General features: G+C 43.4%; 1 protein-coding gene across 4 annotated transcripts in view; it reads right to left on the bottom strand.

The window, feature by feature from the left end:
- Positions 1-4,600: 4,600 nt before the first annotated feature.
- LOC138763854 (AP-1 complex subunit mu-1-like) overlaps positions 4,601-25,246 on the bottom strand; it is a 40,894-nt gene continuing 20,248 nt past the window's right edge. For 2 of the 4 annotated variants that reach the window (XM_069938715.1, XM_069938717.1), the window contains 7 exons: positions 18,814-18,940; positions 12,287-12,429; positions 10,648-10,719; positions 9,576-9,734; positions 9,108-9,233; positions 7,460-7,535; positions 4,601-4,956 (listed from right to left, as the gene is read on the bottom strand). In XM_069938715.1, the coding sequence (XP_069794816.1) occupies positions 4,937-4,956; positions 7,460-7,535; positions 9,108-9,233; positions 9,576-9,734; positions 10,648-10,719; positions 12,287-12,429; positions 18,814-18,940 (723 nt within the window). In that variant the 3' untranslated portion in view covers positions 4,601-4,936. The remainder of the gene's footprint in view (positions 4,957-7,459; positions 7,536-9,107; positions 9,234-9,575; positions 9,735-10,647; positions 10,720-12,286; positions 12,430-18,813; positions 18,941-25,246) is intronic. The other 2 variants (XR_011357861.1, XM_069938716.1) reach the window with 2 other exon arrangements.

The raw sequence follows: 25,246 nt of genomic DNA, 5'->3' as shown, positions 1-25,246 counted from the left end.
CACTCTTCTTCTGGTTCCCATTCCCCTGCCAATCTAGTTTAAACCCTCCCAACAGCTCTAGCAAATCTGCCTGCGGGGATACTAGTCCCTCTCCAGGTGTAGCCTGCCCTTTTTATACAGGTCAGACCTTCCCCAGAAGAGATCCCAATGATCTACTAATCTGAACCCTTGCCCACTGCACCAAATCTTCAGCCATACTTCCTATTCTTACCCTCACTGGTGTGTGGCACAGGCACCAATCTGGAGGTTACCACCCTTGAGGTCCTGCTTTTCAGGTTCTTTCCTAACTCCCTATATTTGCTCTTCAGGACCTCATTCCTATTCCTGTCTATGTCATTGATACTAACATGGACAATGACATCTGGCTGCCACTTGAGAATGTGGTGGATTTGATCAGAGATGACCCTGAATCTGGCACCTGGGAGGCAACATACCATCTGGGAGTCTCAACCTCATTCACACAGCAACCTGTCTGTTCACCTATCTAGCAAATCTCCAATGACTATAGCTCTCCTGTTCTCCTCACTTCCCTTCTGAGCCAAAGAGTCAGACTGTGCTAGAAACATGACCACTATGATTTGTCCCTGGGTAATTGTGTTTCCACCCCCCCCCCCCCAACAGTATCCTAAGTGGTAAACCTATTGTTGAGGGGAATGGGCACAGGGGTGCTCTGCGCTGACTGCCTATTCCCCTTCACTCTCCTAATAGTTACCCAGCTGCCTTCCACCTGACTTGATGAACGGGTCAAGCCTGCAACATTAGTTATGTATCTTTATCTTTGCTATATAAGGTACACTATTTGACCAGATGAGTTTCTCCAGCATTGTGTTTTTGTTTCAACCACAGGGTCTGCAGACTTTCATGTTTTATTCCTGACTTTTGAGGGTGACTTTCTCCATGAAGCTCCTGTTTATCATGCCTTCTGCCTCCCAAATGATCAAGAGTTCATCCAGCTCCGCCTCCAGTTCCCTAACTTGGTCTCCAAGGAGCTACAGCAGGATGCACCACTTGCAGGTGCAGGAACTATTATGACCTCCCAGATTTCCCACATGCTGCATTCAGAGCATTCAATGCCCTAGCTGCCATCTCCATTACCTATTTTTGTTAATATACAAAGACCTTACCTGACCTTAGGTTACCTAAAAGAAGCTCATCCTCAGCCTCTGCTCACCAAAGCCTCTCAAGCCAGGGCCTCAAAGTCCCATTCCTACACTGGGCCACTCAACCTGTTCGTTCCTCAATGGCCACTCCACTTGAGCTTCCCTTCATTTTATTTGTTACTGTCCCATATCTGTACACTCCCTCCAACCAATCACTGCTCTGTTTAACGTTTAAACTGTCCTTGTTCCGCTTTTTTAACTTAATTGAATAAAGCACCAGTCCCAACAATCTCTGGTCACCAAGTCCTCAATCCACTTCTCTCCACAAAGGTCCTAACACTTACCAGTGACCTGGAAAATGGACTCCAAGGCTTCAACCTGTGGATGATTCCATTTACCCACCAGGTGTGTTGTCCCACAACCTTTTACAAATAGTTTCAGCACATTGCTGTCATAATTAACCATCTATGTTGATAGCTTCACCTGTGAATTGCAGAGTAATGGCATGGAAATTAGATTGAATAGTACTAAATTCCGATACTACATTTTTAACTTAAAGGATATTCTTTGGCTTGGCTTCGCGGACGAAGATTTATGGAGGGGGTAAAAAGTCCACGTCAGCTGCAGGCTCGTTTGTGGCTGACAAGTCCGATGCGGGACAGGCAGACACGGTTGCAGCGGTTGCAGGGGAAAATTGGTGGGTTGGGGTTGGGTGTTGGGTTTTTCCTCCTTTGCCTTTTGTCAGTGAGGTGGGCTCTGCGGTCTTCTTCAAAGGAGGTTGCTGCCCGCCAAACTGTGAGGCGCCAAGATGCACGGTTTGAGGCGTTATCAGCCCACTGGCGGTGGTCAATGTGGCAGGCACCAAGAGATTTCTTTAGGCAGTCCTTGTACCTTTTCTTTGGTGCACCTCTGTCACGGTGGCCAGTGGAGAGCTCGCCATATAACACGATCTTGGGAAGGCGATGGTCCTCCATTCTGGAGACGTGACCCATCCAGCGCAGCTGGATCTTCAGCAGCGTGGACTCGATGCTGTCGACCTCTGCCATCTCGAGTACTTCGACGTTAGGGATGAAAGCGCTCCAATGGATGTTGAGGATGGAGCGGAGACAATGCTGGTGGAAGCGTTCTAGGAGCCGTAGGTGGTGCCGGTAGAGGACCCATGATTCGGAGCCGAACAGGAGTGTGGGTATGACAATGGCTCTGTATACGCTTATCTTTGTGAGGTTTTTCAGTTGGTTGTTTTTCCAGACTCTTTTGTGTAGTCTTCCAAAGGCGCTATTTGCCTTGCCGAATCTGTTGTCTATCTCATTGTCGATCCTTGCATCTGATGAAATGGTGCAGCCGAGATAGGTAAACTGGTTGACAGTTTTGAGTTTTGTGTGCCCGATGGAGATGTGGGGGGGGCTGGTAGTCATGGTGGGGAGCTGACTGATGGAGGACCTCAGTTTTCTTCAGGCTGACTTCCAGGCCAAACATTTTGGCAGTTTCCGCAAAGCAGGACGTCAAGCGCTGAAGAGCTGGCTCTGAATGGGCAACTAAAGCGGCATCGTCTGCAAAGAGTAGTTCACGGACAAGTTTCTCTTGTGTCTTGGTGTGAGCTTGCAGGCGCCTCAGATTGAAGAGACTGCCATCCGTGTGGTACCGGATGTAAACAGCATCTTCATTGTTGGGGTCTTTCATGGCTTGGTTCAGCATCATGCTGAAGAAGATTGAAAAGAGGGTTGGTGCAAGAACACAGCCTTGCTTCACGCCATTGTTAATGGAGAAGGGTTCAGAGAGCTCATTGCTGTATCTGACCCGACCTTGTTGGTTTTCGTGCAGTTGGATAATCATGTTGAGGAACTTTGGGGGACATCCGATGCACTCTAGTATTTGCCAAAGCCCTTTCCTGCTCACGGTGTCGAAGGCTTTGGTGAGGTCAACAAAGGTGATGTAGAGTCCTTTGTTTTGTTCTCTGCACTTTTCTTGGAGCTGTCTGAGGGCAAAGACCATGTCAGTAGTTCCTCTGTTTGCGCGAAAGCCGCACTGTGATTCTGGGAGAATATTCTCGGCGACACTAGGTATTATTCTATTTAGTAGAATCCTAGCGAAGATTTTGCCTGCAATGGAGAGCAACGTGATTCCCCTGTAGTTTGAGCAGTCTGATTTCTCGCCTTTGTTTTTGTACAAGGTGATGATGGTGGCATCACGAAGATCCTGAGGCAGTTTTCCTTGGTCCCAACAAAGCTTGAAAAACTCATGCAGTTTGGCATGCAGAGTTTTGCCGCCAGCCTTCCAGACCTCTGGGGGGATTCCATCCATACCTGCTGCTTTGCCACTTTTCAGTTGTTCAATTGCCTTATATGTCTCATCCAGGGTGAGAACCTCATCCAGCTCTAGCCTTAGGGGCTGTTGAGGGAGCTGGAGCAGGGCGGAATCTTGGACTGAGCGGTTGGCACTGAAAAGAGATTGGAAGTGTTCTGACCATCGGTTGAGGATGGAGATCTTTTCGCTGAGGAGGACTTTGCCGTCTGAGCTGCGCAGCGGGCTTTGGACTTGGGGTGAGGGGCCGTACACAGCCTTTAGAGCCTTGTAGAAACCCCTGAAGTCGCCAATGTCCGCGCTGAGCTGGGTTCGTTTGGCGAGGCTAGTCCACCACTCATTTTGGATCTCCCGGAGTTTGCGCTGAAGATGGCTGCATGCGCGACGGAAGGCTTGTTTCTTCTCTGGACAGGACGGCTTTGTAAGGTGAACCTGGTGGGCAGCTCGCTTCTTTGCCAGCAGCTCCTGGATTTCCTGGATGTTTTCGTCGAACCAGTCCTTGTTTTTCCTGGAGGAAAAGCCCAGTACCTCTTCAGTGGATTGCAGTATGGTAGTCTTCAACTGATCCCAGAGGGTTTCAGGGGACGGGTCCGTGAGGCGGGTTGCATCGTCGAGCTTTGCTTTGAGGTTTGCCTGGAAGTTTCCTCTCGCTTCGTCTGACTGCAGGTTTCCAACATTGAACCTCTTTCTGGGGGCTTTATTGTTCCTGGGCTTTGGCTTGAAGTGAAGGTTGAGCTTGCAGCGAACCAGCCGGTGGTCAGTGTGGCATTTCGCGCTAGGCATGACCCTGGTGTGGAGCACATCTCGTTTGTCACTTTCTCGCACCAGGATGTAGTCCAGGAGGTGCCAGTGTTTGGATCGGGGATGCATCCAGGTGGTCTTAAGGCTGTCTTACGTAAGATGGTCTTAAGGTGGTCTTACGTAAAGGATATTAGTATTGTCACTAAGACACATCCCTCATTTCACTTAAGATGGTAACAACCCATTACCTTGCACTGATGCAACAAGATCTAAACAAGGTCCTCTTCAAAACAAGTTCCTTTGGTACTTCTCCCTCTGTGGCCTTTTGTACATTCCCAGAAGACCAAGCACATGCTTTCAGAACACCACAATTATTAATGAATCATGGCACAAATTAGAACCACAAAGTCCCAAGACAACTAACATCAAATGTTAAAAAAAACACCACCAGGTCGGGATGGGTATGTGCGTACACCTTTAATGAACAGACATTGTCACACTGCCAAAATAACAGTATCCAAGGCCGTATTCAGAACCTGGATGGCATGAAAGACTGATTTAATTTCAGAACTTGTTGCAGTGGCTCGTAAATTTCTACAAAATATACAAAAGTAAAATAAAATAAACAGTGTTATTCAAGTTAAAAATTAGGTTTTTAAAAATACTTACTAATCCGAATTTTATCCCAAAATTAACAAAATACCTAGGTCCCTTGTTTCACAATTTCCAACAATAGTAAAGTTGATGTCTATGGTGTGAATCATCCCAATCTTCTATATAAACTTGGCAATACTTCAAATACGAATTTGAAAATCTAGGGAGAAATGATAAATTTGTTACAAAGCAATCCTAATTATTGATGTTGCCTTCCCAGCATACATGACAACTGATGTTAGTCTTGCCCCATGTGAAGTGGAACATGAAAGTCTATAAATTCTGTGATTATAGTCTCCTCCCCCAACTACAGACCCCTTCTCCCATTTTAAACTGTCTCCTCCTTCTGGAGGCCTCATCTTGGTCTTCTACCTTCTCCGGACCTTTATATTTCCAACTTCCAATGAGACATCAACTTCACCACTCCCCTCTCCCCTCATTCATTCCAATCTCACCCCCTCGGATTTCCTGGCTTTCCACTATCTCCGTACTAATCCCAAACTCATCATCAAACCCATAGGCAAGGGTGGCGCTGTTGTGGTCTGGCACACTGACCTCTATCTGGGCGAAGCCAGATGACAACTCTCAGACACCTCCTCTTACTTATCCCTCCAACAGGACCCCACCAAAACTCATTAAACCACTGTATTATGCACTATCCCTGAACTCATCACTTCTGATCATCTCCCCAGCATGGCCTCCAATCTCATTGTTTCCCAAACCTGCACTGCTCATTTCTATCTTCTACCCAAGATGCACAAATACAATTTTTCCAACAGACCAACTATTTCCATGTGCTCCTGTCCCACTGAATTGGTATCCATTTACCTCAAATCCATTTTGTTCCCCTGGGTCACTCCCTCTCCACCTATATCCAGGATACTTCACAATTCAGCATCTTCCAGTTCCCTCAAGATGACGGCCTCATCTTTACCATGGACATCTAATCACTATACACTTCCATCACCATATTAAAGGCCTCAAAACCATTGTTTCTATCTCAACCAGTCTCCCTCATCTTTACCATGGACATCTAATCACTATACACCTCCAACACCATATTAAAGGCAAAACTATTTGTTTCTTTCTCAACCAGTCCCCCTCAACCACCACCCTCCTCCAACTGGCAGAATTTATCATCAGCCTCAATAACCTTTTCTTTAATTCATCCCATTTTCTCCAAGTCACAAAATTACCCATGAGTACCTACATGGGCCCCAGCTATGCCTGTCATTTTGTTGGATATGTTGAGCAATTCATGCTCAAAGCCTACCCAGGCAAGGCCCCTCAACTCTTCCTCCACACATCAATGACTACTTTGGTGCTGCCTCATGCACTTATGATGAGCTCGTTGACTTTATTCATTTTGCTGCCATCTTCCACCCTGACCTTAAATTCACTTGGTCCATCTCCAGCAACACTCTCCCTTTTCTCAATTTCTCTTTATCCATCTCAGGAGACATCTTCTACACACCAACTCCCACAGCTGCCTTGATTTACCTCTTCACACCCTGACCCTGTAAGAATTCCTTTACTTTTTCTCAATTTCTCTGACTCCATCGCATCAACTTCTAAGACAAGGTCTTCCATGTCACATCATTAGAGATGTCCTTCTTCAAACAACGTGGCTTCCCCTCCACCACCATCATCTTGGCCCTCACCCACATTGCCTCCATTAACGCACATCTGCTTTGGCCCCTCCTGCCCCATGCACAACAAGAAAAGGATTCCCCTTTTTGGTCTGTAGTCTTCCCACTTTCTTTTCTAAGCCTTTAGTCAGACATCTGGCTTTTTTCACTCATACTTTGAGGAAGGGCTCAGGCCCAAAAAGTCGGTAATATATCTAACTGTGAGGTGCTACAAGACCAACTGAGTTCTTCCTGCATTTCTGTGTTTTGACTTGTCCCATATGAAATTAGGAGCCAAGGGAACTGACAGATTCACCTGCCTGAGGTGACCACATTTGACCACCTGTGTTTAAAGATCTGAACGCCAGTGATTCCAAACTTGTTTCTCCTTAGGCTGAGAACTTGGGTTTTGGGTTTTTTTTTCTGGCTTTCTAACAATTCTCAGAAAAATCATACAGTCTTTGTCTGCCTAATTATTGGGTCAATTAAGTAAGATTGTACATTAGAATCACTTCCTCTGATTATACTTCACTTCCTTTTGGTATTTGTGGTCTTTACTTGAAGTGTCATTTTACACTGTAACTGCACTGATTTACCACAGCTTACAAACAAGTAAAGAATGCACTCACTCGTTTCTTTCAATCACATCATGAAGTCTACTTTCTTTTTATTTTTCACTTGACACAACATTGCGTCCTTCAACTCCCCAAACACCACCCAGCTAACTCCTCTGACCTTCTCATTGGCTCACTTCCACACGGATGATCCTAACTCTCTCATTCTCCTCCTCCTACATCTGAGATTCATCACCCGTATACTGGCACCTAACACACTTGCGCATGCACATTATTACCCCCACGTGCTGCATCGCTTACATCGTCAGCAGCGGCTGGCGCCACTCCTGGTACGTGACCGTGACAATGTGATTAAAACAGGCCTTCTCCATTTACAACAAAATTTCATATTGTACATCAGTGAACTCTAGTAAATATATTTTATAAATGCATGATGGCAATTTTTCAACAAAAGCGTTACCTCCACTTTTTGTTAGGCTTCGAACCCAGGAAATCGCTTCATAGTTTCCTTTTTCAATTATTCGCACATATTTGAGCTACAAAAATAAAACTTATTTAGGTGAAACATGGAATATTTGAACAAAAAACATATTAGTATTTGACAGCAGTGATAGAGAAAAATTGCTTAGAGTTTGTAATGCATCCAATATAAAAGGTTATGATCTCATGGATGATACACCTACTGAATCAGTAAGACTTCTCTTCCTTAGATTAACCATCTTTAGGATCTATTGCAGGAAATTGCTCATATGTGGAATTTTTTTCTAATGGAATTGGACAGACTAATCTCATTTCACTGAGAAAGTATTAAATTCATGAAAACATTGGACAAACTTGGATTGCTTTTTCTGGAGTTTGGAGGCTGTGAGGTCATCTGATAGAAGTATATAAAATTATGAGAAGTGTAACTGCAATAGATTATACAGTCTTTTTCCCAGAGTCTAATACTAGGGGACGTAAATTTAAGGTTCAAGGAAAACCATTTAAAGGACATTTTTACATGGTGCCTGGAATGCGCAGCCAGAAGAGTTGATAGAAGAAGATACAAGAACATCGCGAGTGACATTTAAACAGACGTGAGCAGGAGGGATGTAGCAGGTAGCAAAATATAGTGGGCCAAAGGGTCTGCTCCTGTTCTATACTGTTCCATAACAAATTTGAACTATCTCGATACAAATTAAGAATAGATTTGATTGACTTGGGAGTGATCTCATCAGAAGACGACAGTCAGTTGAATGAGAAACAACACCTCCTTGCTGACAATTGTCACAGGCGCACCTCAAGGATGCGTGCTTAGCCCACTGCTTTACTCACTATACACCCATGACTCTGTGGCCAGGCACAATTCAATTGCTATCTACAAATTTGCCATTGGTATCATGGTTGTCAGCAGAATCAAAAACGGCAATGAGGAAGCATACAGGAGTGAAATAAATCAGCTAGTTGAATGCTGTCACAACATTAGCAAAACTAAGGAATTAATCGCAGACTTCAGGAAGAACGTAAACCAGTCCTCATCGAGGGTTCAGCAGTGGACAGGAAAAGGCCGCAGAGAGTCGTGAACTCGGCCAGCTCCGTCATGGGCATTAGTCTTCACTCCCTTAAGGACAGCTTTTAGAGACAGTGTATCAAGAAAGTAGCCTCCATCATCAAGGGTCCTCATTAGAGACCATGCCCTCTTCACACAGCTACCACCAGGAAGGGGGTACAGGAGCCCGAGGGCAAATACCCAATGGTTCCAAAACAGCTTCTCCTCTGCCATCAGATTTCTAAAAGGACAGTGAACTACAGACATGACCTCACATTTTTCTCTTCTTTTGCTTTAATTTGTTCATTTTTTTTAAACAGTGTATTTGCAGAAATGTAATTTATAGCAATGTTTGCACTGGTAATGCACAATAAGGCTGCCTGCTGCCTGCTCATGACAATAAATTCAGATTCCAATTCTGATCTCCAGTTGCTTATATTCTCTACCTTAAATGCAGACCTCAATTTTAAGATCAAGGTTTCTGCTTGTTAGATCATAATTTTTGGAAAGATACAACCATTAACTAGATCCATGCCATCTATCTAATACAGTGTAGGTGTTCAGGAAGAATGAACTATACCTGTAAACCTGATGCCGCTAGATATTGGATTTTGAACTTCACTCTGATTGGTGGTTTTGCTTCAGGTTCCTCTGCCTCTACGCTTGGTAGTCCTAGATGAGCCTTCATTGCAAATTCTTTTCCCCCCTTAAACAATCAAGCAAAGATAAAGCATTATCAACCATCTCAAATTTAAGGAAAGCTTTTCTTTGAAGTGTCAAAGTTGTGGAAGGAAGCTGTTGGTCTCTTGTGGAATGATCTCAAAGTTTTAAGGGATTTCCATGCACTGATTGTTTCTTGGCTGAAATTACCACAAAATTCAATGCCCAAAACTTACCTTCTCCCCACCCCCACCTCCACCCCCCACCCCGCAGGACAAATCTAAAATAATAGTTTTCTGCTGCCATATACATTAATTGTGGTATTCCATTTATCCCAACCTCATATGTGTACATTGATTGGTTGAAACAATATTTTACACCAACTTACTTTAATTGATTTTATTGACCAGACGATAGCACTGTCCTCAGGTACCCATTCTACAGATCCTTTAACAGTGTTGAATCTTGGGGATGAAGCATCACTGGGGACAGGAATAATAATCACAACATCTGTAGCTACAAGGCGCTCCTTGAATTGCCCTTTTACCTGCAACATCATCGACAGTAATATAATTTTTTAAAATTATTTTCTACAGTTCAATGCTGACATCATCTGATGTCTTCAATTCAGTAAAGTACGCACTTTGTATCTGCAGTAATGGACCAATATTTTTGTTTTGGATTTTCCTCTGTGGAGGCCAAAGGTTAATGTAACAGATAGAAGAAATCAAGGGGAGATTAGAGGAAAAACAAATCATACACAGGGTGGTAGGGTCTGGAGGTCACCACTGAAAAGAATGGCAGGGATAAGAGCCTTCAACGAATCTAAACAGTTCTTGTATATGCACTTCAAGAATTGTGATTGTAGGATAACAGATTAAGTGCTGGAAAGCAAATCAAGCTTGTTTCTGTTCTTCATTCCATGTCTCAGACATGAGTAAGATGCAATGTTTTGATGTTGGCACCTCTCTTTGTTTGGAGAAGATGTAAGATCTCCAAGATGATTCATTATAGGCATCTTTGAGACATGGTTCTACATAGTAGTCGAATGTACGAGGGAAAAAGATAAATGGCACTTATTTAAAAGGTTCCTCATTGTAGGATGTAATATAGCTTATGAATCTGGGATTATGCAAGTTTCCCATTGGAATTGACATTTCAAGGGAATATAAATCATTAAAGATATAAAACTCCATCATGAGCTTTAAAGGTAAAAATTAAAGGACAAATCCTTTGCCCCTAGGCTCAGTCCTTTCCACTGAGGAGTTTGGCTGAGATATTAAAACAATTCATTTATCAATACACATGCTTAGGGAATAATTCAACATTGTGGGAGGGTGGAGGTTAGCAGAAAGATGGATTGATGAGATTTCGAATGCAAAAAGTCTCTTCACATTGTTATAAAAAGCGTCCAATCTAATTCATTTTATGCATGCACCCCTGTCTGCTTATTCCTTTACCTTCGTTTTGATCTCCATTCTGCTGTGCGAGTATTTCTGTACAATTGCTTCAACCAATATATATGGCCTGACCTGAATAGACACGTGCCCATAAAGAAACAACTCAATTTATAATAAATAAATTCTTTATGTATATTACTTGCTATGTGCAATAAAATATAAAACATTACTTTCACTCCTTCCAATTTTGCAACAAAAAGTTGAATCTGTAAATGGCTAAAAAGATGAAGCTATTTAAACAACATTTTATAATTAGGGATTAATCCCATCACCAAATGATGATCTAGCAACATGTTATTGAAATAATGCATGTCAAGGAGTAACTGTGTCAATTGAAGAAACTTAAAAGTTGCCTTATAATTTTATACATTATCTATCTGATTGAATTAAAATACATGATTTAAGAATGTGATTAACAAGTAGCATCATGTTAAGTTTATACAAGTGATCCTTCACATGCTCAGTTCATCATTTCATCATTTCATCACTCAGATCAAGTGTCATAATACCGGATAATACATTTGTTATGGAATAGGTTAATAAAATTAGGATGAAATATATCTTTAAAAGGTATAGATTGGGAGGGTTTAGTTTAGGTCATACTTCACAAATAGACATCTCAGTTATATTTCACAAACAAACATCTCATTTGGAATGCAAAAACCTGTGGAGATGGAGCCTTAGTGTCTGCCATTGATTTTACAGAAATCATGTAGAGAGCCTGTGAAGACTTCACAAGTAGGTGTTAATTGAACTAATGTTGTAGAATTGAAATGGACTATTCTCTTTAAAAGAATAGTATGTTCGAACAGATGTCCAGGCTCAGAAACTGGTTAATTTTTTATTGCTAAACTAGTGCCAGCTATCCTAATTTCTGGTTGAAGTCTGCTTTTCTAGGAAGAGTCATGTGGTTTTGCAAAGAGAGAGATAAAACAATTCTTTGGGGGTTGGTGGGGGGGGGGGGAGAGAGAGAGAATCAGTTTTACTGCAGCATTTGGTGTTGAAAACTGCAAGTTTTACAGATCTGCTGCAAGACCCCATTTCAAGATGGATTTTGAGTTCTAAGTTCAGCCTATTGTGAATCTCTGCTGTCAATTACAGAGACTTAGGCTGGTTATTGTGTTTGCGCTGAAATAGGGGAAAAAGAAGAACTCTTTGTGGAAGCCTGGAAGAAGAGGGTTATCTCTTGCAAAAACACATAAGGGGGGCAAGTTTCTTTGGCAAGACACTGAAGTGTCCAACGAACAATGAAAATCTCTGTGAAACCAACAAAGACTTTCCTGAGAGGTAACAATTTAAGTTAGAGCACCAGAGCCTGGTGAAGATCATGAATGTTAAATTCTGTGCACAGTATGGAAAATTCCCTGATACCAGTAAACTTGGAGAAGTGAAAAGTGAATGATTGGACAGTGAAACAAAGAATTTTCCTGAACACATAAACATTACATGCATGTGCATTTAGAATTAGAAGGGGTATAAGTTAGGTTAGGTTATTAAATTAATAGTAATAAGTTAAATAATGATATTATGTATGAAGAAAATTAAAAACATTTTTGTTTAACCATTCTCTTGGTGAATTTCTGTTGCTGCTGGGTTTTGGAGTCCTCTGGGCTAATTAATAAAATTAGTCGCAACTCACTCGATTAGTAACTCGATAGGACATCAGTTCAAATTCTTTGTCTGGCGGAATGAAGGAGATGACACGTTCATTCTCAAAGCGAGATAGCCGAACACATGAATGGAATTTTATATCTTCAAAATCCACAACGTTTGCATTTACTGCTTTAGAATGACAAAGTTAAAATTAACAGGGAGTGATGCTCTCCCCTCATTTTATCCATAAATGAAATGCAAGTCAGCTTAATTTGTTTTTATCTAACAAATTTGCATGAAAAGATTTTCAATTACTTTGGCAGAAGTAGCTTATTTCCTTTGATCTCAAGACTGAAAATGTTTTGAATCATAGCACCTCTATGTTGATTTCAAAATATAGCAGAAAAGGTTTCTGGATAAGTATACAATTTTGATTTAATGCCATATTATGAAGCACCGACATTTGTATTAGATGACCTTGGTGTACAAATGTACCATGTGGAATAATATTTGATACATTGTTGTCGCAACTGTTAGTTGAGAGTTTACTACCTTCAATAAAGTATGCTCTATTACTAGCTATTCCTCTATTTACCATTCTAAGCAGAAACAAGACTGTTGCTGACAAGGAAATGCTCTGAATATAACAATATTATACTGAAGTAAATTTCAATCGATGATCCAGAGAAAACTAGTTCAAGTTCTCAAGTTCAAATTTTTTGTCACATATACTGAGGTACAGTGAAAAGGGTGGGGTTGTGTACTATCCAGCAGGTCAACCCATACATAAATTAGTGCGCAGAGTTACAGAGCAAGATCAATTAGAACAGACAAGGGCAATGCTAATTTACTGTTGTGAGATACATTCGGGTGTCTGACAGCAGCAGAAAAGAAACTGACCTAGAAGGTGGTGGCGTGAGATTTCTTCACAATGGGAAGAGGGTGACGAAACATGGTAAGGGTAGGATGAGTCCTTAGTATTTTGTTAAGATGCACATAGGCTGTGGACTGCTGGGGATAGTCGCATGGGAACCAAATATCAAAAGCAGGATTCAAGAGGGTGCTGAGGGCAAGAAAGAGTTCTGAAGGGCTTTGGATGCAAAAGACTTCCTGATCATATCAGAGGTTCGGATCTGGAGCTCGGATTGTCGATGGGTTTGCACTGAAGTCTGTGCGACTGCAGAGGCTGCGAGAGTGCGAGAAGTGATTCCATGGACACTCAATTTCTCAAGAGCTTTTTGCCTTCTGTTGTTACGGGTATTGATCAATGCTCATGGCAACTCTATTTTACTTATGGCAGACAAAAGTTGTATCATGTGTATTACATTTTTTATGTATTATTACATGACAATAAAAAGAACCTTTGACTTCACTTGTGAATCTGCAGGGATCATCCAGTGCTCCTGTTGTAGCCTCCTCTATATCAGAGAGACTGGACACAGACTGGGAGAGCGATTTGTTGAGCATCTTCGCTCTGTCCACTGCAATAGTGGGGACCTCCCAGTGACCAATCATTTCAATTCTGTGCCCCACTCCAATGCCAACATGTCTGTCCATGGCCTCATGCATTGCCAAGCCGAGGTCACACCCAAATTAGAGGGGCAACACCTAATAGTCCATCTGGGCACTCTCCAAATTGATGGCATTAACATCAATTTCTCCAGTTTCCATTAGGCTATCTCTCTCTCTCTTCCCTCCCCCTTTCCTCCAGTTCACCATCACCTTCCCTCTCCATTCAGAGACCTATACCTTCCACTCACCAGCTTTTTTCTCTTCTGCCCTCCACTCGTATCTACTATGACCTCTTGCCTGTGGGTCTTTACTCCTCCCCCGCCCCAGGCAACTATTTTATTAAGGCACCTCCATGATTTTGTTCATAATGTGATGAAATCATCAAGGAAGGTGTCATCAGAGTCGACTGAGTCAGAGTGGTAAGGCTTTGGTTCAACTGGCTTCGGAGAGTACAGGTAAGAGATGAGGGATAGTAGGAGTTGAAGTAAGAAAGGTCCACCCTATTCAAGGAACAAAAACGATTCAGCAGGTAGGCATAAATAAGGGCAGGTTTTATATATCATGTATTTTGTTCCTCTAGTCATAACCAGTGGGAATGGCAGCCAAGGCAGGGAAATGCTCCTCTTGCAGAATGTGGGTCATCAGGCCAGCCAGTAGTATCCTTGACAACTTCATCTGCGAGAAGTGCATCCAAATGTAGCTCCTGACAAGTTGAGTTAAGGAATTGGAACTGGAGTTGGATGAACTCTGGATCATTTGGGAGGCAGAGGGAATGATGGACAGGTGTTACAGGGACATGTAAAAACACAAAGCTGGAGAAACTCAGCAGGTGAAGTAGCAAAGGTAAAAATACATAACTGACCTTTCAGACTTCAGCCCTGAAAAAATGTAGGCAGGTGTCTGAACAAAAGAGAAGGGGGATAGATGTGGTTGAAAAAGCAGGAGGTGATAGGTGGAAAAGGGAGTGAAGGGGCAGTATCAATCAAGGGGAGGAGGGATGGCTAGGGGAGGGGAGGGAGGAGAACTCAAAAGGGAAAAGGAAGGGAGGAGGGGCAAAGGGAGAGCAGCTGAGCAGAAACCGGAAAAGTTGATGATAGTACCATTTGGTTGGAGAGTGCCCAGAGGCAAAATCAGATATTGTTCCTCCAATTTTCAGGTGGTCTTGGTGGAATAGAGCATAAGGCGATGGACAGACATGTGAGTATGGGAATGTGACACAGAACTAAAATGGTTGGCTACTGGGAGGTCTCTGTCACTGGTGTGGGCAGAGTGAAGGGCTCAGCGAAGCGATCTCCCAGTCTGTGCCTAGTCTCTCTGATGTAGAGAAGGTCACAAAGGGAGCACCAATGCAGTAAATCAGTCCCGCAGATACACAAGTGAAGTGTTGCTTCACTTGTAAGGCCTGTTATTAAGAGCAAAAGGATAGTAAGGGACAAAATTGGTCCACAAAGATCAGAGTAGTCGGCTTTGTATGGAGCCAAAAGAGATGCGGGAGATCTTAAATGTTTTATTTTTCATCAGTATTCACTCAGGAAATGGGGGCAGAATTGTGGGAAGTAAGGAAAACAAGCGGTGAAATCATGGAATCTATACAGATTAAAGAAGAGGAAGTGCTTGCTGTCTTAAAGCAAATAAGGGTGGATAAATTCCCAGGGCCTGACAAGATATTCCCTTGGACCTTGAGGGAGGAGAGTGTAGAAATTGCAGGGGCTCTGGCAGAAAGATTTTAAAAAGTTCTTAGCCACAGGTGTGATGCTGGAGGATTGAAGGGTAGCTCATGTTGGATATACAATTATTTGGATAGCCAGAAACTGATTAGGGATAGACAACATGGCTGATAATGTAACAAATTGGACCAACAAGTTTGCAGATGACACTAAGATTAGAAGTGTTGTGGACAGTGAAGAAAGTTTTCAAGGTTGGCGGAGGGATCTGGACCAGCTGAAAAAATGGCAGATGGAATTTAATGCAGACAAGTGTGAGGTGATGCATTTTGGAAGGACAAACCAAGATAGGACATACACAGTAAATGGTAGGGCACTGAGGTAGGTCAGAGGGATCTGGGAATACAGATACATAATTTTCTGAAAGTGGTGTCACAGGTGGATAGCATTGTAAAGAAAGCTTTTGGCATATTACCCTTCATAAATCAAAGTATTAAGTACAGGAATTGGGATGGCATGTTAAAGTTGTAAAAGACTTTGGTGAGGCCAAATTTGGAGTATTGTGTACAGTTTTGGTCACCTAACTCCAGGGAAGATATCAATAAGATAGAAAGAGTACAGAGAAGATTTCCTAGGATGTTGCTTAGACTTCAGGAACTGAATTACAGGGAAAGATTAAACAGGTTAGGACTTCATTCCCTGGAGCATAGAAGAATGAGGAAAGATTTGATAGAGGTATTTAAAATTATGTGGAGGATAGACAGAGTAAATGTATATAGGCTTTTTCCACTGAGGGTAGATGAGATACAAACCAGAGGACATAGGTTAAGAATGAAAGGGGAAAAATTTAGGGGGAACTTCTTCACACAGAGCGTGGTGGGAGTGTGGAATGAGCTGACAGCTGAAGTGGTGAATGCCGGCTCAAATTTAACAGTTAAGAAGAATTTGGACAGGTACGTCGATGGGAGAGGTATGGAGATATGGATGGGGTGCAGGTCAGTGGGACTAGGCAAAAAAATGGTTTGGCACAGACTAGAACGGCCAAAGGGGCCTGTTTCTGTGCTGTAATGATTTATGGTTCTGTGGAAAGGCTCCGACCTGAAATATTGGTAATATATCTTTGTTTCATAAAAAATGCAGCATAAACTGCTGAGTTTTTCCAGCACTTTTGTGTATTTAGTTCTATTGTCCTAATATTGTCTAAATAATTGCTATGGTCCTGCATCTGTTTTCTTTTTCTTTCCATCTGAATTTTAGATACTGCAGTATCTCAATACACTGCCATTTCAGACAATGCAATGGAAATTGTAACAAATCTCTTGGGCATCATTTCTGGAGTTGCCCAATTGCCATTTTAAAATGTACACTTCTAGGAAAGATCTAGTGATCTTGAACTGTAGCTTGTTTGGTAGTGTTCCTGAACCCATTGCTCTCTTTTGTGTCTCAGTTTCCTTTAACAATATATCGAGTCCCTAAAATGCTGATTTGGAGTAATAGGTATTAGCTTTTTTTAGTAAGCTAATAATCTGAAGGAGAAAAGTTTTCGCTAATTCAAATTGCACCCACCTTCAGTGGCGAACACCTCTTAGACCATCACACAAAACTTCCTCTTCTCCATTGACTCCATCTGCACTTTCCGTTGCCTTATCAAAGAGGGGAGGCCAATGTACTAATGGACTCAACCGTGTTCTCATACCCCTCTTTCCATCGGGAAGTAATCTTACAAGTGTGAATTCATATACCACCAGATGCAAGGACAGTTTCTTTAACGCTGTTATCAAACAGTGTTATCAAATGGTTAGCACAATGCCTTTACAGCATCTGTGATCAGGACTAGACCGGAGTTCAAATCCCATGCTGTCCGTAAGGAGTTTATAGATTCTCTCTGTCTGTGTGGGTTTTCGCTGGGGGCTCCAGTTTCCTCCCACCGTTCAAAGCATACAGAAGAGTGTAAGTTAACAGGGAGTAAATTGGGTGCCACGGACTCGTGGGCGGAAATGTTACCGTGCTGTATGTCTAAATTAAAAATAAAAATTAAAAATTAAAATGAAACTCCTGAATGCAACTCGATATTCTCAGTAAATTAATGTTGCCCTTATCTATTCTAGCTTATCTTGCTCTATATCTCTGCACACTGAAGTGAGGTCAGAGATGGTGTTTGAGATGGTGGTTAGATTTTTTTTGGTGGGGTCCTGTTTAAGGGGTAAGTAAGAGGAGGAACTGTCTGAGAACTGTCATCTGACCTCAGCAAAGTAGAGGTCAGTGCGCCAGACCTCAACAGCACAATCATTGTCTGCAGGTTTGATCGTGAGGTGAGAATTGGTGGGGAGAGAGTGGAGTGCAGAGCGTTCCGAGAGCAAGAGATTAGAATAAGTGAGGGGAGTGGTGAAGTTAAAAGGTTGATATCTCTGTGGCAGTTGGAAGTATAAAGATCCAGTGTGGGCAAAAAGCCAGAATGAAATGTCCAAGAGGAGGAGAAAGGTTTAAGGCAGGAGAAGGGGTAGTAAGTAGTGGGTGAAGATCAAGGTGGAATAATTCAACAGGTTATATAATTCCCTGAAAGCTGAGTCACATGTGGATAGGGTGGTAATGACAGCATATGGCACGTTGGTCTTCATAAATCAAAGTATTGAATGTAGGAGTTGGGATGTCATGTTGAAGTTGTATAAGACATTGGTAAGGCCAAATTTTGGCAAAATTGTGTGCAGTTTTGGTCACCAAATCATAGGAAGTATTTAAACAGTATAGAGAGAGTGCAGAGGAGGTTTATGAGAATGTTACCTGGGTTTCAGGGTTTGAGTTACAGGGAAGGGTTGAACAGGCTGGGACTTTATTTCCTGGAGCGTAGAAGATTGAGGAGTGATTTGATAGAGGAATTTAAAATTATGAGGGGACAGAGAGAGTCAAAATGTGGACAGGTTTTTTCCATTGAGAGTTGGAGAGATTCAAGCAAGAGGATATGGATTGAACTTGAAGGGGGAAAAGTTTAGGGGAAACACACGAGGGGGAATTTCTTCACTCAGAGGATGGTGGGAATGTAGAATGAGCTTCTGGCCGAAGTAGTAGATGCGGGTTTGATTTTAATATTGAAAGAAAGTTGGATGTGGATGAGAGAGGTGTTGAGAGTTATGGACTGTTTGCAGATCAATGGGCCTCGGCGGAAGTAAGTGTTCGGCATGGACTATTATGGCCGAACAGGCCTGTTTCTGTGCTGTACTTGTTAAATGGTTATTCAGATCTACCAAAGGCACAATGGTTTGAAAATCTTTCGTCTGCATTCGCTTTTCCTTTATTTGAAAAACTAACAATAAACGTTTGTCTTTACAAGGTCAAAAACAGTAAAAAGACTTTCTCTATTTGCTCATGAAGTTGTAAAAGTCAGAGCTCGTGGACTTACTTTGATCTTGGTTAAAGAGAGCAATGTCATTAAAACAGAAACTGACTTCTGGCATTCCACTCAGGCAACAAGTTATCAGAATCTGCCCCAGAATCTCACTGTGCATCACAGAACCACGAGTATTTACCTACAAAAAAATCATAACTTTAAGAAATCCACAACTTCTTTATTTCTTACTATTTAATTTTTGGCTCTCATTTTGTTGTCATGCAGAATGTGACGATTCCATTTTGCCAACAATACTGCTTTAGGGAATAAAAGGAGGGCATCAACCATTCTTAGTTCATGACATAGAATTACCATATATGCCGGTGTACAAGACAGACCTTGAAAGCTAAAAATGTGACTCCAAAACCAGGGATCGTCTTATATGCCAAGTATAAAATCTGAACCTTAACAGCAAAGTCTCAGTGCTTTCCTGAGCCAAGTTTAAAATCCGAACATTAACAGTGAAGTCTCAGCGTTCCTCCATGCCCAGTTTAAAATCAAACCTCAATAGCTAAGTCTCAGTGCTATCCCACTCTAAAAACCAAACCTCAACAGCAACATCTCAGTGCTCCCGTGCGGGATCCAGCACACAGTCCATCTGCTGTCAGCTTTCTACAGGCTTTAAGCTGCCTTTTAAAGGAGCCAATGCTGATAAAATTTAAACCTTTGCTGAGTAATTTGCTTTTAAATATTGTGAATGAGTATATTAAATGTGCCTAGCAGCCTCATTCCACTGGTCAATGGTAAGTGCCAGACTTGTGGTAGTCCTATACAGTGAGTATAGCTCAAAACTTATATTTTAGGTGGAAATTCAGGGATCGTCTTTTACATGAGTCATTTTATACGTCGGCATATATGGTATATGGAAGTCATAGCAGGGAAACACACTTATTAGGCTTACCATTTTTAGGATCAAACTCAAATTTGAGAAACCATCTGGCTCCAAATCAAATGATAAATGCTTAATGTGAGCAAGCTCTTGCTGCTTTCAGGTACATTCTCCGCCAAGAATGCACCTACAGAAGCGGATGCAGACCTGTGGAATGGTTGTTCAGGTGGCAGACCTGAAAGCGCAGCGCTGTCCATCTGAAAGGGACAGCTGCAGGAGAGGCACCTCAGTGTGCACTCTGGCTCCTATCCCTTCGGGACATCAGGGCAGGGGCAGCCAGTTGAGGACGTAAGGGCAGGGTCAGCCAACGAGGGACGCCAGGGCAAGGGCGGTCGGTGCAGGATGTCAGGGCAGGGGTGGTTGGGGTGGGATATCAGGGCTGGGGCAGCTGGCATGAAACTACCTGGCTGGGGCGGCTGGCACGGAATGTTAGGGCTGGAGCGGCCGGCGCGGTACTACAGGGCTGGGGCGGCCAGCGCGGGACTACAGGGCAGGGGCTGCTGTCATGGGACTTCGGGGCAGGGGCAGCTGGGAGGGGGCCTGTCAGGCAGTCATGCGTGGGTTAGGGCTGGAGCGGCCAGCGCGGGACTACAGGGCTGGGGCTGCTGTCATGGAACTTCGGGGCAGGGGCAGCTGGGAGGGGGGCTGTCAGGCAGTCATGCGTGGGGAGTTGGGTCACCAGCTGATTGTCATCAGACCGCCCCTTAGCAGCTGCTTTGAGGCGGCTGCATTCAGATGGCTAGGGGGACTTCAGTGCTCCGGCAATTATCCCTCTCGGAGGAGGGTTGGAAAGTGCGCCTCGGAAGCACCTCCTGCTCTTTCAAGTGGCCTCCCAACAGCTGCATAGGGGTAGAATATGTTGCTTTACGTTGGGGTATCTTGGCCACCTGAAAGAGCTACTGCCTCAAAACAAAAGTTTTTGTGGAAATTTGTGCAAAAAGCTATCCTGATCTTTGCTCATTCTTTGTCAGGCACATTTTACTTTCAAATGTAGATCAACTCCATAATTCATAGTCTTTAATCTTCTCCAATATTTCTGTGTGACACCATTCACTCCATAAAACAGTCAATATGCATTCTGTCTATTAGTAATGCCACCATTGCACCTCCTTTCTTACCTTAGAACTGAGGAGTGTGGTTCTACCGCTATGCGTATGTGCTGTATGGGCTGGCCCATCCCCTGAACCTGTGACTCTTCTTTCCCAGATATCCCCATAAAGGCTGTAACACCCAAACCCCTCCCTCAGTACCTGCCTTGGAACTGGGCCAGCAATATGCAAGCCGTGCTGACACTTTAAGATGATTAAAGCCTATTAATTATGTTTCTCTGTCTGATTGTGGTTGATAGGTAGTACAAGGAGGCATTAACTGACTTGTCTGGTTTCTGCTAGACCGCTTGCCATTCTCCCTCTCTTCCCTATCCCTCTGTCTCCTCTCCTCCAGCTCTCCAACCCTTTTCCTCTCCATTCATAGACTTATCCATCCCTCCCCCCCCCCTCGATTTCTCTTGTGCTCTCCCTCATCCACCTATTAACACTTTCCTGCAGTTCTGTGTTTCCGCCCCCCCCCCAACCCCCCACCATGTTTTTCTGGTACCTGCCTACATTTTGCTCATACTTTGATGAAGGGCTCAAGCCCAAAACTTTGGTTATATATATTTATCTTTGCGATATACTGTAAAGTACGTTGTTTGACCTGCTGAGTTTCTCCAGCATCATGTTTTTACCTTAGTGACCTCCAGTAACCAACCCTTTCAATTGTGAGTCACACTCCCAGACTCACATGTCTGACCATGGCCTTATGTACTGTCCCAGGCTACCCACAGACTGGAGGAACATCACGTTATTTTCCATCTGGGCACTCTCCAGCCAGAAGCCCATAACATTGACTTTTCTGCTTTCTACTAAACCTGCTCACCTTTTCTTTCTCCTCCCCTTTCCTGTCTTTCCAGTTCTCCCCTCCCTTCCTCCTTACCCACACAGCCATCCCTCCTTCCCCTCATTTCTGCTGTCCTCTCCTTCCTTTCTCCACCTATCATCTCCTGCCTTTGCCACCCACTCCCCCACCCCCCCCCCCCCGGCTCAACTCATTTGTTTGGACAGCTGCCAGCATTTTCTCATACCTTGAAGAAGGGCTCAAGCCCGAAACATTGGTGACGTATCTCTACCTTTGCTACATAAAGGACGCTGAGCTTCTCCAGCATTTTTATTTTTACTTCAACCTCGATGTCTACAGATTTTCGTGATTTACTTTTTTACCTTAGAACTGAAAGTGATTCTTGATACTGCCAGTTTCTGGCCAAGTGTACGATCGTGCAGATTTCATAAGATTGTAAGAGATACGAGAATATAAACTGCAGAAGGTGATAAAGAAATTAGACCTGCTCCACCATAAGAAAGATTATAACTGATGTGATTCTCCAATTTCCTCATTTTATTTCACTTGTTGCAAACGTGCACCTTGTTTAAGTATTCAGCAATGTCCTTCCATTTTATATTCAATGATTTTCCTTGTCTATTCCCTGCAGTACAATGTAATTTCTCTCACTCTGCCTCCTGCTTTCCTGGGTGAATAACTCTTCCATTTATACATTTGAACAAATCATTGCTTTCTTTTCTGCGTTGACTTAATCTATTCTTGCTGACTAACTTGTATATTCCATGAAGCTGCTATTACAAAATAACATTGCCCTTTAGCTATACACAGAGCATCCTTCTCTCTATTGTTCTGGCATGTAGCTGGGAATAAAAACTATCAAGTTCTTGCTCCCAAACAGGATTTCTAACCTCCTCAAATTCTGTGGAAGACCTGAGACCTATCTTTTCTGATAATATGTTAGCACTGAGGGAATAGATGGGACAGAATTTGTTAAGAGAGTTAAGAGAGTTTTTTCAAGCAACACATAGATACCTCAAATAAAATGGGGGAAACACTGGCTGTCCTCTTGGGAAATGAGGCAGGGAAAGTGCCTGAAGTGTCAGTTGAGGAGAACTTTGGGACCACTGACCATAATTCTAAATTTTAAAATATCTCTGGAAAAAGATAAGTCTGTCCACAAATTAAGGTCCTAAATTGGAGCAATATTAACCCTTTGAACTCCATGTCCCTGTTTTCAGGGACTACTAACAAGCACATTTACCCTGTGTTCCCATTTACTGGGACTGGTTTTACACCCAATCACCAATTGGTTCGCACTGGTGTTCGAACTGTTATTCACCCATGGACTCAGTCCAGACTATATATTATGAAATGCCCAGAGTCCAAAGGGTTAATTTTGATGCCATTGTAAAGGTTGATTGGGAGAAGCTGTTGGCAGGTAAAGGAATGTTTCACAAGTGGGAAGCTTCTAAAGGTGATATAGGCAAAGTTCAGAGCCAACATATTCACGTTAAAGTGAAGGGCAAGGCAAGAGTAGGGATCCTAGCTTATGAGGGATAATGAGGCCCTGGTCAGGATAAAGGCATCATATGTCAGGTTTAGAGAGCTAAGGTTAAGCAAATATTTAAATATAAGGGACAAAGGAATACATGTAAGAAGGAAATTAGGACAGCAAAAAGGAGACCTAGATATCTTTGGCAGAGAATCTGAAGAGATTCTATGTAAATTGAAAGCAAAATGGTAACTGGGGAGATGATGTCTGCTTAAGAATTAATGCGGCCATCTATGTGTGGAGCCGTAGGAGATGGGGGGGGGGGGGACTTAAATTAATAGTTCTCATCTGTATTTATCATAGAGATGACTATGAAAGCAAGGGAATTCAGGAGAAGAATAGCGGTGTCCTGAAACATTAAGAGGAGGTGTTGCCTGTCTTGAGCTTTGTGGAGGCAGATAAATCCCTGGGGCTGACCAAATGTACTCAGGACATCTTGAGAAATTGGGGTAGAAATTGTTGATGTCCTGCCAGAGATTTTCCTTAGTTATGAGTTGATACACACTATCATTGACTCATATTAGAGACTAGAAGTTGTGATTAATAAGTTTTAATCACCATAAACTGCAAGCGTATCTAAGCACGTCTAACATGTTGCTGGCCCAGTTCCAAGGCAGGTACTGAGGGATCTAACCAACTTTATGGGAATTCTGAGGGGAGGAGTTACAGGTACAGGGGCGGGCCAGCCCATATAGTACATTCCCATCAGACAGCACTAGCAGTTACACAGTGGTTCCACCATATTCACCCCTTCTTTTAAAACAGAGTCTGGTGGGTGAAGTAGATCAAAGTCCATTATAGGTTCAGCCTGTCAGGTGGTCTTGTCTGTTGTTGTGACCTTCGTAGTGTCGGCTGTGATTCAGCTGTTGGCTCCTGAGTGGTGTTTCGCATGACAGGCTGGGTGTCTGATGGCTGAAAAAAGTTAATTGGATTGTGTGGGGGGTGGGGGGGGGGGTGTGGGTGTGGGTCATTCAGTTTGTGGTTGGGGCAGGGCCTCAAGGGGGTGTCATTGTTTGGGCCGGGTAGTCATGGGGGGGAGTACTGGTTGGTCAATTATGGGGGTTCCTGCATGCGCCAGGTCCCGGAGCGAAACATTGTCTTTCTGTCCATCCTGGTACTCCACATAAGTGTACTGGGGATTCACATGAGGAGGTGGACTTTCTTGACCAAGGGATCTGTCTTATGGCTCCTGGTGTGTCTCTGGAGCAGAATAGGCCCTGGGATCATTAGCCAGAATGGCAGCATGGTTCCCAACACTGACTTCCTAGGGAAGGAAAACAGCCTTTCATGCGGGGTCATGTATGTAGTGGTACAGAGGAGGGACCAGGTAGTGTGGAGTGCCTCTGAGAGGACCTCTTGCCACTGGGACATGGGCAGGCCTTTCAACCTGCAGGCTAGGAAGATTTCCCTCCAAATTGTGACATTTTCCATTTCCACCTGGCCCTTCCCTCAGGGATTGTAGCTGGTGGTCCTGCTCGTGGCTATATCCTTGGCCAGCAGGTATTGGCGCAACTTGTCACTCATAAAGGAGGACCCCCACTCACTATGAATATAGCAGGGGTATCTGAACAGAGTGATCAAGTTGCACAGTGCCTTGATGACCGTGGCTGTGATCATGTCCGGGCAGGGGATGGCGAATGGGAAACATGAGTACTTGTCGACGACGTTAAGAAAGTGCATGTTCCATTTGGTGGAGTGGAGACGACCCTTGAAGTCCATACTCAGATGTTCAAAGGGGCAGATGGCTTTAATCAGGTGAGCTTCCTCTAGCCAGTAGAATTGTGCAGACTGGGCAGTTCTGGGTCAATTCTCTGATGTCCTCAACCAAGTAAGGAGGTTGCGGGCTCTAATGAAGTGGTAGAGCCTGTTGACCCCAGGGTGGCAGAGGTTGTTGTGGAGGGCTTGGAGGCAGTCTGTGTGCATGTTGACGCATGTCCCCTGGGACAGTGCATTGGGGGGGCTCATCGAGCTTCTCAGGCTGGTGCAAGATCTCTTAGTTGTAGGTGGATAGCTCAATTTTCACCTCAGGATCTTGTCATTCTTGATTTTTCCCCACTGTTTATTATTAAACATAAAAGCAACTGCACATTGGTCAGTCAGCAGGGTGAATGGTTTGCTGGTAAGGT

This window comes from Narcine bancroftii, chromosome 5, assembly GCF_036971445.1.
Source record: "Narcine bancroftii isolate sNarBan1 chromosome 5, sNarBan1.hap1, whole genome shotgun sequence".
In the NCBI taxonomy this organism is placed as follows: domain Eukaryota; kingdom Metazoa; phylum Chordata; class Chondrichthyes; order Torpediniformes; family Narcinidae; genus Narcine; species Narcine bancroftii.
Note: the sequence above shows the minus strand (reverse complement) of the source record. Positions and strands in the feature narration are given on the sequence as shown.